Source organism: Ailuropoda melanoleuca, chromosome 16 (assembly GCF_002007445.2).
Source record: "Ailuropoda melanoleuca isolate Jingjing chromosome 16, ASM200744v2, whole genome shotgun sequence".
In the NCBI taxonomy this organism is placed as follows: Eukaryota; Metazoa; Chordata; class Mammalia; order Carnivora; family Ursidae; genus Ailuropoda; species Ailuropoda melanoleuca.
Genome location: NC_048233.1, coordinates 27,984,384 through 27,997,318, shown reverse-complemented (window position 1 = coordinate 27,997,318; position 12,935 = coordinate 27,984,384). Strand labels below are relative to the sequence as shown.

At 39.4% G+C, this 12,935-nt stretch overlaps 2 protein-coding genes across 6 annotated transcripts in view; one reads left to right on the top strand and one right to left on the bottom strand.

Moving 5' to 3' along the window:
* The window catches only part of AMN1 (antagonist of mitotic exit network 1 homolog), a 50,831-nt gene extending 46,006 nt beyond the window's left edge, over positions 1 to 4,825 (top strand). For all 4 annotated transcript variants that reach the window (XM_011221514.3, XM_002916593.4, XM_034644701.1 and 1 more), the window contains one exon: positions 2,050 to 4,825. In XM_011221514.3, coding sequence (XP_011219816.1) covers positions 2,050 to 2,123 — 74 coding nt within the window. In that variant the 3' untranslated portion in view covers positions 2,124 to 4,825. The remainder of the gene's footprint in view (positions 1 to 2,049) is intronic.
* A 481-nt stretch (positions 4,826 to 5,306) lies between these two features.
* Positions 5,307 to 11,645, bottom strand: ETFBKMT (electron transfer flavoprotein subunit beta lysine methyltransferase). 2 transcript variants are annotated; one of them, XM_002916594.4, is made up of 4 exons: positions 11,507 to 11,645; positions 9,509 to 9,950; positions 7,457 to 7,587; positions 5,307 to 6,446 (listed from the first exon to the last, which is right to left on the bottom strand). In XM_002916594.4, exons 2-4 carry the CDS (start codon positions 9,832 to 9,834, stop codon positions 6,103 to 6,105), a joined length of 801 nt encoding a protein of 266 aa, XP_002916640.1. In that variant the 5' UTR covers positions 9,835 to 9,950; positions 11,507 to 11,645; the 3' UTR covers positions 5,307 to 6,102. The 2 variants fall into 2 exon arrangements, with proteins under 2 accessions (XP_002916640.1, XP_034500593.1); XM_034644702.1 differs by having other exon boundaries at positions 11,381 to 11,516.
* Positions 11,646 to 12,935: the final 1,290 nt, after the last annotated feature.

Genomic DNA, 12,935 nt, shown 5'->3' with positions numbered 1-12,935 from the left:
ACATGGCAGCCTCTAGAAGCTGGAAAAGTCAAGGAGGTGAATTCTCTCCCTTGAGCCTCCAAAAAGGAGTGCTGATTCACGTTAGTCCAATGAGGCCTAATTTGGAATTCTGACCTCCAAACTATACAATAATAAATTTGTTTTACTTTAAGCCAATAAGGTTGTAGTAATTTATCACAGTAGCAATAGCCCACTAATAAAGTGTATTACATTAATTGATTTTCAGATGTTAAACCAACCTTTCATTCCTGGGATAAATCCCAGTTGATCATGGCATACAAGCTTTTTTATATGTTGCTAGATTTGATTTGCTAGTGTATTGTTGAGGATTTTTTAAATACATATTCATAAGAGATATTAGTCTATAGCTTTGTATGTGTGTGATGACTTTATTTGGCTTTAGTATCAGGGTAATACTGGTTCTCTTGCTTGCACTGAGTCTTGGTATTTGGGCTTATTTTTGTTTTGTTTAAAATAAAATTTAGAAACCGTATGTTGGGCCCACTTTTTTTCCTATTGGTTTGTGAAATCTATAATTCTAACAACTGATGAGGGAGCAGAAGGCTAGCTGAAGACAAAGCCCAAGCTGACACTCTGCAACCCCCCACCCCCCACTCCTGGGTGGGACATGTGTGACATTCTTCCAGGGATCTCCCAACTATCTTACTGTTTATAACTTGCTAGAGGGGAAAACAACCTTAACTTGACAATGGCAAGGCCTCTGGCATCTTGTAGGTATTTTGTAGGTGGGTCGTCTTTAGCATATGAAAGGTCTTTTGAAACCTCCCTTTTCCTTACTTACTTCCCCAACTCGCTTGCGAGTATATAATCAGCCACTCCTCAAGCCCCCGGCATAGCAGCTCTTCCTGCCCACAGGTCCTGTCAAGGTGCTTTAATAAACCACCATTCTGCACCAAAGCCGTCTCAAGAATTTTTTTTTTAAGATTTTATTTATTTATTAGAGAGAGAGTGAGAGAGAGAGCATGAGCAGGGGGAGGAGCAGAGGGAGAAGCAGGCTCCCTACTTAGCAACTCCTTAGGGAGCCCAATGTGGGCCTTGATCCCAGGATCCTGAGATCATGACCTGAGCCAAAGGCAGACACTTAACCCACTGAGCCACCCAGGCATCCCTTAAGAATTCGTTTTTGGTCATCAGCTCTGGAGCTGCCCCACGGAACCTCACCTATATTCCAAAACCACATCACAACCACTAAACTAGAAAATTTCCAAGAGTAATTTGGAGAGCTGTTGTATGTACAACATGGGCTGTATCTATTAAACAAGTTTGATAAACGTATGAATAATTTTTAAAGTAGTAACATTTTATCAGTATTTTTGCCTTAACTCATTTTTAAAAGACATTATAAAATTGACTTTGCAAAAGAAATGTAAACCATATTAAAATCACTACTATACATTGTGAATAATTGAGAACCATCTAAATGTCCAATAATATAGATTGGTTAAATTATAATGAAGTCATATGATAGTTATCTATTAAAAATCACGCTTTATAATAGTATTGAGTGACATGGAAAATGTTTACCTACAGGTCAACTTGTCCTATTCTAGTAATTGCTCCCTCCCCTAACCGTTTTGGGCATGTTGCTGCTTCCCAAAGTGTCCTACCACACCTATTGGCTTTCCTTAATCCTGCTCACTCCTTTGTAAATAGTTGCTGTGTTAAACCCTGTTCAAACACACCACATTAGGGTGTCTCTTGCCTGCCAGGACCCCGAGAAAGTTTATACTCAGGTTAATGGTGAAATTATACCTTTACTCTCTGGCTGGTGAAATTAAGATGAAATTACAGAGAAAACAACGAATGCCTGTTTTTTACAAGTATTACTATGATATGTGCACTGCAGCCAATAATGAGAGTTACCACTAATTAAATGTTTTTAGTTGCAGTTCTTGATGTCTTATCCCCTTTAATCTTTTCAATGACCCTATGAGGTATCCTAGTTATCATCCCTAGTTTATACATGAGGACATACTAAATATCTTTGATTATTGTGAATTAACACATAGTCATTGTTTTCTTTTGTAGATCATTCACGAGAAGTCCTGGAGCAATTAGTAGGCCCAAACAAACTAAAGCAAGTGACGTGGACTGTTTACTGATGCTCATTGAAGCTTATCAAAGCAATGATCTTCATACTACATTTCCAGGAAACAATGGTCTTCGCAATTGGCTTTCCAATAATGTGGTTTGTGCTTTGAAGTTAACAGACCCTTAAACATTTTTAATAGTGCTATTATCCTGTTTGTTTGTGGAGTCATTGTTTTTGACTGTGGTAAGCCTAGCATGCCCTCTGATGTATTGGGGTGGGGGGCGGGAGGGGAGTCTTGTGCTTGCTTCTTAAATAGCAAAGTTTTAAATTACCAGTTTTTCCTGGATATTTCCTTCTCCTACCTACCTGTTTGTGCAGTCATAAGAGAAATTTACCAGTATGAATAACCATTAGGAGAATTCTAGTATCTCTAAAAGCCTAATTACCTTCCTAGCAATTTTCTGGCCCCTGCCTTCTTTAAGTATTTAAATGCTCATTGGTCAAAAGCAAAGCTGAACATCAGGCCTGTAAATCCTCACAGAATTCAATATTCAATAAAACAAAAAAAATAGACTAATGTCATAAACCCATGACATCATACACCTTAGCCGTTCAGCGTATGAATGTTAGTGAGGCCCTTGCCCAGCCACTTATTTGATTTTCATGGCTACTTTTCCCCAATACGTGCTATTCATCTATGAAATTTCCTCCTTAACAACTAACTGCATTCAGGAACATATTAAGAATGAGTAAATACAAAATATCATTGTAGAGGCTGTTTCCTAAAGTTCTGTCGATTTCATATTGTGAACTAAACAGCACAGATCTTAGTTTTCAAATGAACTGCATTACTCTTTATAATCGCAAAATTCTCCGAAGTATATATACTGTGCTTAAACCACCCCAAATTCAGTATACTCCCTGTGCCATGGGCCTGTCTCAGTGGGACTTTTTAAAGATTTCCTATTTTAACTCTGATATAGTACAAAAGAAGGGAAGTATGGTATGGTAAATTTCTTCTACATGTTTAGAAGGAGGGTTTATACATTCAACTCTATTTCTCGACCTTACTACTAATTACTTTATAAATGTGGTGTATATATATAGTATGGATATATATATATATATATATATATTGCCCCTCAAAGGTGGGACATATGTATATATGTGTTCAATGGGTAAGGCCTGTTCCACCTATGAAATTTTTCTAAAGACAAATTCAGTAAAATTTAATAAACATCAAACAAAGTCAGTAGCTTTTCCCCGTTTTTGGGAAACAAGTTTTTTCAAGATCTAAAGTGTCAGCTTTTTAGGGTCTGTAAAGAATTATCTTCCTAAAAGCACTTTGCAGTTTAATATTCTTGCCTTTTTGTATTGCTGGTTATATTAGCTATTTCTGTTTAAAATTTCAGTACCCCATTCCTACCTATCTCTATCATCCTCACCTTGCACTTTGACCTATTTTTCTCCTTACCATTTATCACCATCTGGCATCTTGTCTGTTTTTATTATCTATCTCCCTAGAATATAAGCTTCATAAAAACAGGAATTTTTGTCTTTTCTTCCCCGGTGCCTAGAACAGTATCTGGTACATAATAAGCACCCAATATTTGTTGAACAAACACACAAAAAAATAAATAAAGCAGAAAAATGAATAAATAAAAATAATACCCATACTTCCAGTTTCTGGTCTGATGTTCTGAAGTGATTAGAAGTCATCTCTCCTGTTCTCATTAGATAAAAGCTGAATAAACTGAAAATCATGAAATGGTACAGTATTACTTTAAAGTGGACTAGTTGTAAATGTAAACTAGGGCAACCACCAAACACAATTTTTTAAATATGTATAATTGATATTCTAAGGAAGGAGAGAAAATGGAATCATATAAAATGCTCAATTAAAACCAGAGAAGGCAGGAAAAGAGTGGAACACCAAAAAAGAAACAAGGAACTAGGGCAAGAAATAGAAAACACTTATAAATATGGTAGAAATTAATCCAGCTATATCAATAACCCCTTTAAATGTGAATGGTTTTAATACAAACCTGCTCGTTAAACTATGAAGTCATTCAAGGCTCACCATTATATACATGGGAGATTTTTAAGTATCTTAAGTAACATTTGGATATCTCAAAGACCTTCTTGTGCCCTCCTAATAAATCATCAAGAGAGGATAACAGAAACAGGGATTGTACATATTTAAACTTAAACTTAAATCTTCTCGTTGTCTCATCAAGTTGATTTCCACAGTGCTCCAGAGTGTAATTTACTCTTTCTTATCTTGCTGGGAAGGGCAATAACTAGCAGAGTACTCTCAATTTTCAAAGGATATTGCCAACAAAACTCTTTCCTCTCAAATGTCATCCAATGCCATTGTAACCTATAATTTCTATTAATTTTAACGAAGGCTGAATCAAAATTTAGAGTTGATAATGTTTAAGACCCAGAAGACCAATGGGAATTATATGCACAAGAGTTTTCACTGCGCTGAAATAAACTCTGATTTCCAAGTTCAAGAATCACAAGATCTTCTGCAGCTCCAGCTTCCAAACTCCCATTGAATTATCCTCTTTTCCTGTCTAAGCAACAACTTGCCCTTAACTGCTTTCTCCACCTTTCTGCTGTATGACTATAGCTCTGATCACATTTCCCTGCTACCATAATCCCAGTGGCTTACGTGTATTATTAGAAAGTTTATATATAATGCACGTTATAAACAATTCCTTAGCAGTGTATAAGAACATAAGAGTACATTATTAGAGAGGCTGCATTTTATATTTCACTTGTAACACATATAATGCTGGTATTTAGTTTTAAATTAGAGAATAGAAAATCTACGGTACAGAATTATAAGACCCAAAACTAAAACCTAAGTCTCTCTCCCACCCCAGTCTACCAGCTATCTAGTACCCTCCCAGAAGGCAACCACTGTTAGCAGTTACTAATTTATCTTTTCAGGGATATGCTATGTATGTTGCAAGCAAATATGTATTTTATATGTATATACATATGTAGGTACATATGTACATCTTTTCTACATAGTGGTATACTGTACATATTCTTCTTCACATTCTCATTTATGTCGTTGGATTTTTATTGATACATAAGATCTTAACAACCTGGGTCATGTAGTGGTAGCATAACCAATTTCTTTCCTTTTTTTTTTTTTAAGATTTTATTTATTTATTTGACAGAGAGAGAGATAGCAAAAGAGGGAACACAAGCAGGGGGAGTGGGAGATGGAGAAGCAGGCTCCCAGTGGAGTAGGGAACCTGATGCGGGGCTCCATCCCAGGACTCTGGGATCATGACCTGAGCCAAAGGCAGATGCTTAATGACTAAGCCACCCAGGCACCCCACATAACCAATTTCTAGCTAACCTTAGTGAACCATAAAGAGACATCAAAAGGTGTCACAGTATATATGAAATTCTAAAAATCTTCATTTTTATCCACAACTGTCAGTTGAGGTCCTATTATGTACTAAATACTGTATGAGGCACTTTATACTTTCATTTAATATAATAGCCTTGAGGTGAGGTTTATTAGGTTTGTTACAGTTTTATAGATGAAGAAGTTAAAGCTCAGAGAGCTTAACTAGCTTAAAGTCCCAACTGGAAAGTGACAGAGTTGCCTGACTCCAAAGCTCACGTACTCTCTACCATACTAAGTCCAGTTCTGATCTTTACAGGTCATTTTTTTTGAAATACAGTACTCTATTTTGCATTGTGTCTCATTCGAAGACCCATCACATAGTTGTCCTCAACTACAGAAACAGACTTCGCCTACACTTTCTCATTCCTCTCTACTACTTAAATTACATGTTGCTACCATTTTGGTATTGCCTTCTAGAATTCTAAGCAGTAAAACCAGAAAATTGCAGGTAGACATTTGTATATTTGGCATAATGCAGAATGAGTTACAGGACAACAGCTGACAAAACTTTAAGACTTCATATTTTGGAAACGAGATGCTACATGCTTTAAACTGGAGGGTCTTTTAGGGTTAAACCCAAACATAGCCATATTCATACTGGAAGCACTTGGACAACTCAAGGCTGAAAATCCCATACTGTGCTTGTTGTCAATCCATTGTTTTCCCTCCTAGTAGGCTCTGGAAGTGAATATTCTACCACTTTGTGCAGTTGATGTTGAATGCTATGTCCACTGAACAGGGGTCGCCCAGGGTCACCAATCAGTACTCGAGTTCTGTGGGTCCAAAAGCAATTCTTCAGCCATTGATGAAGATGGTCTGCAAGGTCTTCATCATAAAACATATCTCCAAGCACAACAAGGTCCCACTTATCTTGTTCCAAATCCAAAATGTTTTTGGTTAAAATGGGAAAAGGATTCAGTTGGTTCAACTCACAATTCAGTGTGATAGCCATTCCTGCAACTTTAAAAAGCACAAAATGAATTGGTTTATGCTAGGCAGTTTTAATCCCCTATTTATTAATCAAGTACTTTAGAAAATCTCCTAACGATATTTTTTCCCTTTTGTTGGAAGTTGTTTTTTAGGTAAGAAGTTTCTACCAATATAAACTATTTACAGCAATTTTCAAATATATGAATGGATATCCTGAAAACAAAACAAACCACACAAAACACCTAGAAATGTGGAGGTTTTAAGGAACATTTGCTGATCTAATAACCAAGAGGTTTGGTTTGTTACAGCTGTCCAGGAGACAGGGAAACAAGCCTTGGGCTTGAGTAACCTGGCAAGTTAGAACTGAGACCCCTGCATAAAATAAGGATCCTGGGGCGCCGGGGTGGCTCAGTCCATTAAGTGTCTGATTCTTGATTTCGGCTCAGGTCATGATCTCAGACTTGTGAGATGGAGCCCTGCATTGGGCTCATGCGCTGGGCGTGGAGCCTGCTTAAGATTCTCTCCCTTTCTCCTTCTACCCCTCTCTACCCCACCTCTCAAACTAAACTAAACTAAACTAAAATAAGGATCTTCAAGAGCTAGATCCTCAGTAAAATTGAAAACTAAAAGAAAATCAGATAAAATTTAAGTCTCAGTTGAAACCCAAGTCTCAACTTGGGTTTTAATGAATAAAATCTCCCTCAAAACACAAGGCCTCTCCTCACTTGGGTTTTGGATCAAATACACACAACCTACATATTTCAGGAAATCCCTCACCCAGAAATTAATAGTAAGTGCTCCCAGCTTGGTACACTTTGGGATATCCGACAGACATAAATACAAATCCTCTTGAGAAAAATGCACTTCAATTCAGGCCTCACAGGATCCTCACAGATAATGTCCCACTGAACATAAGTTCACAATACCAGATTACAAAATACACATGGAAATAAGCTAACATATGTTGAGGCATCTACAGATATTTATCCTGGAAGAAAATAAACATGAGCTTTAGATATTTTTAACTATGAAATCCTTACCAGGGTCTATGTCATTGGCCAAGATCCTCGATGCCCCACTCATCTTGGCAGCAATAGCTGTAGCTCCACAGCCACTCCCAAGATCTAACACAGACTTTCCTCTAACAACATCAGGATTATCCAAAAGATACCTAATTTGGAAAGAAAGCAAAAAGTCCTATCTGAGATGGGAGAAGGTCAGTAAGAGGTATTTAAAAAAAAAAAAAAAAAAGTCTTTTTTTTCAAGCTCTGTGCCCAACATGGGGGTTGAACTCACGACCCCGATATCAAAAGTCTCAAGCTCTAATAACTGAGCCAACCAGGCATATACCACCCCCCCAAAATGTCTTTTTTAAACACTGAGCACTTCCTATGATCCAGAAACAGTCAAGCACCAAGAATATAGACTGACAAAATATTGCTATAATAAGGATCACTAGATCCAAAATTCGGTCTCCTTTTGATTGATTGTTCATCATAGAGTGGTTTTACCTACTGCATATGGTGTTACAATGACCTCTCTGGTAAGATAAAGTCCAGGTCAACCAAACAATTTGGACCACGGCAAAATAGTTATCAAACACTGAAGATGGTTGAGAAACCCTGAAATAATAAATACCAACTGACACTTGACCTTACTACTAGAAAGTGAAGAATATCAGGGATTATGGCAAAGTACGGGTGTATACGGCCTGTCTAAAGGGAAAGCTGCTACCCATCTTCAGCTCACTATTGTCATGCAGAAATCCTGTGTTATCAGATATTCCTGTTTTTCGAAACAGACATTTTTATATGAAATTTCCCAAGTTTTATTTTTATTTTTTATTTTTTTGGAATTTCCCAAGTTTTAAATGTTAACAACTGATTTTTTAAGTTTACAAGTAAAGGTCAAACAAAATACATCTGTGGGTGCATGAACTTGTGACCTCTGATTCAGTCTGTTAAGGAATCTGATTGTATTTATATTTGAAGTCGATAAACAATCACTTTAATAGACGTCACTGAAAATGTCAATATTTTTAAGGTATGATGTAAGTGAATAAAGCTTGAAAATTTGGGAGCAACAACCAGAACATCAGAATTGTTTGATAACACCTAAAAAGCTTTCCAATCTCCAGGGTTCTCTGAAAAGCTCTACATATGCATTTATTTATTTTGCATTTAAAACTATATACAACATTAATTCTGTTAGGCCATACCATTCCTGCGAATGAGAAGTCCTTATCCTTTTCATTTCGGAGGTCTATATGCTTAAGATATAAGCAGGTTTAATCATTTACCAATCTAAGAGCAAAAACCAGACTGAAATGCTAAAAGCTCTTGCCTTTGTCTCAGCAGCTATGTTTTAATAAAAAGTATAGTGTGAATGTGTGAGAGAATGTCCTAAACAACACTTTTGCAGTATGGGGGCTGGGGTGGTGGTGGAAGAGGAGACCTTAAAAATGCAGATTCAGGGCACCTGGCTGGCTCAGACTCTTGGTCTAAGGGTTGTGCGTTCAGGCCCCACACTGGGCGTAGAGCTTACTTTAAAGAAACAAAAAAATGCAGATTCAAGTCCAGAGTTCACCTGAGATGTCAGTAAGCCACTAGAGAAGAAGGAAACCTGGCGGGTCCCACTCACATCTCTTGTACTTTGGGAGACTGAGACCAGTGAGGCTCCAGGGAGGGAGCAAGTGTGAGGCTCGAGGAGCAACATTCACAAGATTAAACGAGAAGAGCTGAAGAACTGGGGCTTTAGGTCCCATCTAGCAACTCTGCAGTGGCCATACCTTATGAACCATGAACCAGAGAATAGTGTGAAATTTCCAGATCATTCATAGCTATCTAGGGTCTTGAAAGCTGATCCTAGGGTTTCTCTTGGAGAGAGAACTGTATTTGGGGAAATACCCTGATAAGCCTGGAGTATGCTTAAACTGCTCCAAATTAAGAAAACAAGAATTTGGGGGTTTCACTCTGGTTTTTTGCAAAGACCAGGGAGAACGCAGAGTTGGACGGGGCTGAAAAAAAGAATCTGCAGAAAACAGCAAGGATCTCTATGGGCCTTAAAGCTTCCCATTTCAGCTAGGGCAATACCTAGACAGGGCCTGGCCTCCTGGCCAGTAGATTGCCCAGTAAGGTTCGCTGTAGGGCCACAGGTCAGCTTTTTGCCACCAGAACTTGCATCTGGGCGTCAAAAGCCGCAACTGGATTTCAGGGGTGAGGCTGCCACTGCTGGTGACTTCTGTGTTCTCCTCCAGGAAAGCTTTCATCTCAGGGTCCAAAAAGCTTCCAGTTCCTCTCCAAGGGGACTGGCCCCAAGGAAACAAGGAAAGACCATTGCTTCTCACAGCTTTCAGAAAGACACCACAGTGGTTCATGGGAAATGGTGCAAATGCTCTCCAACCCAGGCCCAAAGCCATCGGTCCTTTTCCAAAACACAGGTCCTGTCAATGTTGCTGTTGATAAGAAGGGCTGCTCCTCGTGAGGAAGGAAGGGTCTGGCTGCCACGGTGATCTCAACTGGAATCTGTGGGTCTCTAAAAACAGAAATAAAACTGAAAATTCCAAGGTTCACTGACATTTCCAAATCCCATTAGGCAGGGAGAAAGTATTACAGGGTAAGCTCCGTAGCAGATGATTCACAAGTGCAAGTCCATTTCAGATGGAAGTGTTGCTGCAACAACTTAGGAAAATCCAACCTTTTAAAAGGAAGCCTTAAAAAGGAAGCTTTTTTAAAAAGCCTTCCTTTTAAAAGTAAGCCTTTCACAACAAAAGCCTTTTAATAATTTAGAACAACAAATATACAAGCATTTGATTTTGAGAGAAAGCCTCGGGAACATGCCTGTTACATAAAATAAGGTTTACCTTTAAAGTTCTTTCACACACGCACACAAAGTTCTTTCACACATTTAATAAGCCACTTAGCCACTTAGTTCACATAAGGCACTGTGAACAAAATAAGTCTCCATCTTCCAGAAGCTTAGACTCTAGCGGTGAGGTACAGCTATTACCAAGGCCAACACAGTTCTTGCCTTTATGAAGTCTTGCCAAGAGTTGCGATGGTTATCAAACCATAATTATAGACAAAGGTATACAAATTATACTGAGTACACTCTATTTCAATAACGGTTGTTGTGGCATAAAATATCAATGTAACCAAGATTCAGATTTTTTTCTTAAAACTTTATGGATTTGTCATAAAAGAATATCAACTCGCAAATATCTTCCTGTAAATATGTCTGATGTTCATCTTTACTGAGCCTGGGTCGAAAAGGCTTGTTCCAGTAGAAAAACACCTTGATAAGAGTAAGAAACAGCAGTTTAAACACAAACTATATGCCCAGTTATTTGGGACCTCTGACCTGTTCTGCATAAATGTTTGAAATAGTCCTATATCCATTCACCCAAATTATTTAGAATAGGCGCCCCAAACTCAAACACCTACCAGGGGCCGGTCTAGTTATCCCTAAGTGATGCCACTGGTTATAACAGGGGGACTGTGTCGACCTGGAGACTGTTTCTGAGCAGTGCAAAGGGGCCAACAAACTGCTTTCAGGTAAGAACACGCTGCAAGATCTTCCAATTTCTCACGATAATCCAGATACACAAAAACTCCCACTTCTAAACCCGTCATCAATTAAAATATCAAAACACAGGGCAGGCTAAAATGCCTGTCAGGCCACTTGGGTGTGAACTCAGGATAGACTTGCAGTGGGTGTCATCTCCCCATCATGCCCTCGGGATCCCAGGGTCACTAACAACCTAACTTCTTCCTGGACTAATTCTATTAGAAAGTGTTGGGTCAGCCCTTGAATTGCAGGAGCCTAAGCTTATAAATACAGCAAAGCAAATATGAGATGATTTTGGTCTGGAACACCATGTCGTCTACACGGCGCCTCCCCCTCCCACCCCGGCACCAATGAAGCATCGTTTATGAACACGTGACTATGCGGTGGGCACTTGGTACCTGTTATTAAGGAAAGAAGAGGGATTAAAAAGGGTCAATTCCAAAAGTGTTCGTGACATTCTTTCCCTCCGAGGAGAACGGGACTCAGTCTTAAAGGGGCAGGCACAGTCCTCCTTTTGTCCTTACCAGGCTCGGCTAACAGCGCCGAAGCAAGCTAAGCACTCGCCTTTGTGCGTCTTTCCTTGCTTTCTTTAGAACCGCACCTGGCGCCCCGAGCCCCCGCGGGCAGGCAGGCGCACGGCTCCGGGCGGCGAGCGTGGACCGCGCGCCCCGCCCCCCTTCCCAGCAGCCTCCCTCGGCCTTTTCCTACCTTTCTTAAAGGGGCAGGGCCTCGGGAGGAGCCTGCGCCCGACATCGCGCGGGAAGCAAACTTCTGCTAGGTCCAGTCAGAATGTGGAGCGTCTGCTCTGGGCCAATCACTTGTTGGAGAAGAAAAGTTTCTCTTCCCTTCCTCCACCATTCAAAGCTTCTTCCAGCTGATCTTAGAATTAAATTGACATGAAACACATCAACAGAATAAAACCAAATTGAATTTTGTACCTATGGGAATGCCAGGTGTAGGAGAGATGCAAACACAGAAAGGTAAAAGGAGGTTTATATGTCATCCTGAACTATGGAGAAGGGAGTTTGGGACTTCAAAGGGGAGGAACGTAATTCACAGAAGATGAAAAGGAGTAAATGTTTGCTGGGTCACTCAGAAACAATGGGACAGAGAGGAATTTTAACCGACTTTGCTGAATTCTTCCCTATCACACCTAGTTCATATTAATGCTGTAGTTATCTATGGTGATAGATTTCTTCTGGAGCTTTTGTACGTCGATTGTTTTCAGCTCAGAAAGAACCCGCAGGCCAAAGTGGCGCATCTTGGGGCAATTCCTTCAGAGCCCCTGTACACACTTCTAGGCACCTGGCAGAGAGTGGCGAATGAAATAAACACAGTATAAGCCCTTGATGACTTCAACTGAGCTTAAATCATAATGTTCGTCCTCTCTTTTATAATTTTCATAAATGTACGATATAAATCTATTTGCTACTTCCGTCACTCAGGTTCTGGACCCATGTGTCCATCTTCCCACCCTTGACATATTCCAAAAATCATCTCGTCACCCCACCTGGCAACAATTAAAACGCGCTCTGGTGTGCCAAAGGGAAAGGAAAATTGACCCAAATGAAGAAACAGGCAAGTCATGTTTCTGGATCTTAGTCTGCAGTTTGGGGAATGATCTGGCAGCCACCTGTTCAAAATTAGAGCTTGTTGCTTCTGTTCTCCATTTCTGCCCTCGGTTTATGGGTTTTTTCATTTTCCCTCTAGGAACTACTAGAAGGGAATGAAACTTGTTACTCCAGTTAACAACCCCAGATACATCCTGCTCATTTGCTCCTTGCATGAACGGCTGTACTTATTGTGGATGGGTAGGATTCACACCTAGTCACTCTGCCCTAGATTTCCTCTATAAAAACTAATATGTCTGTGAATAAAACTGTATTTATTTTTTTAAAGATTTTATTTATTTTTGAGAGAGAGAGAGAAAGAGAGAGAAAATGTGCAGGGGGG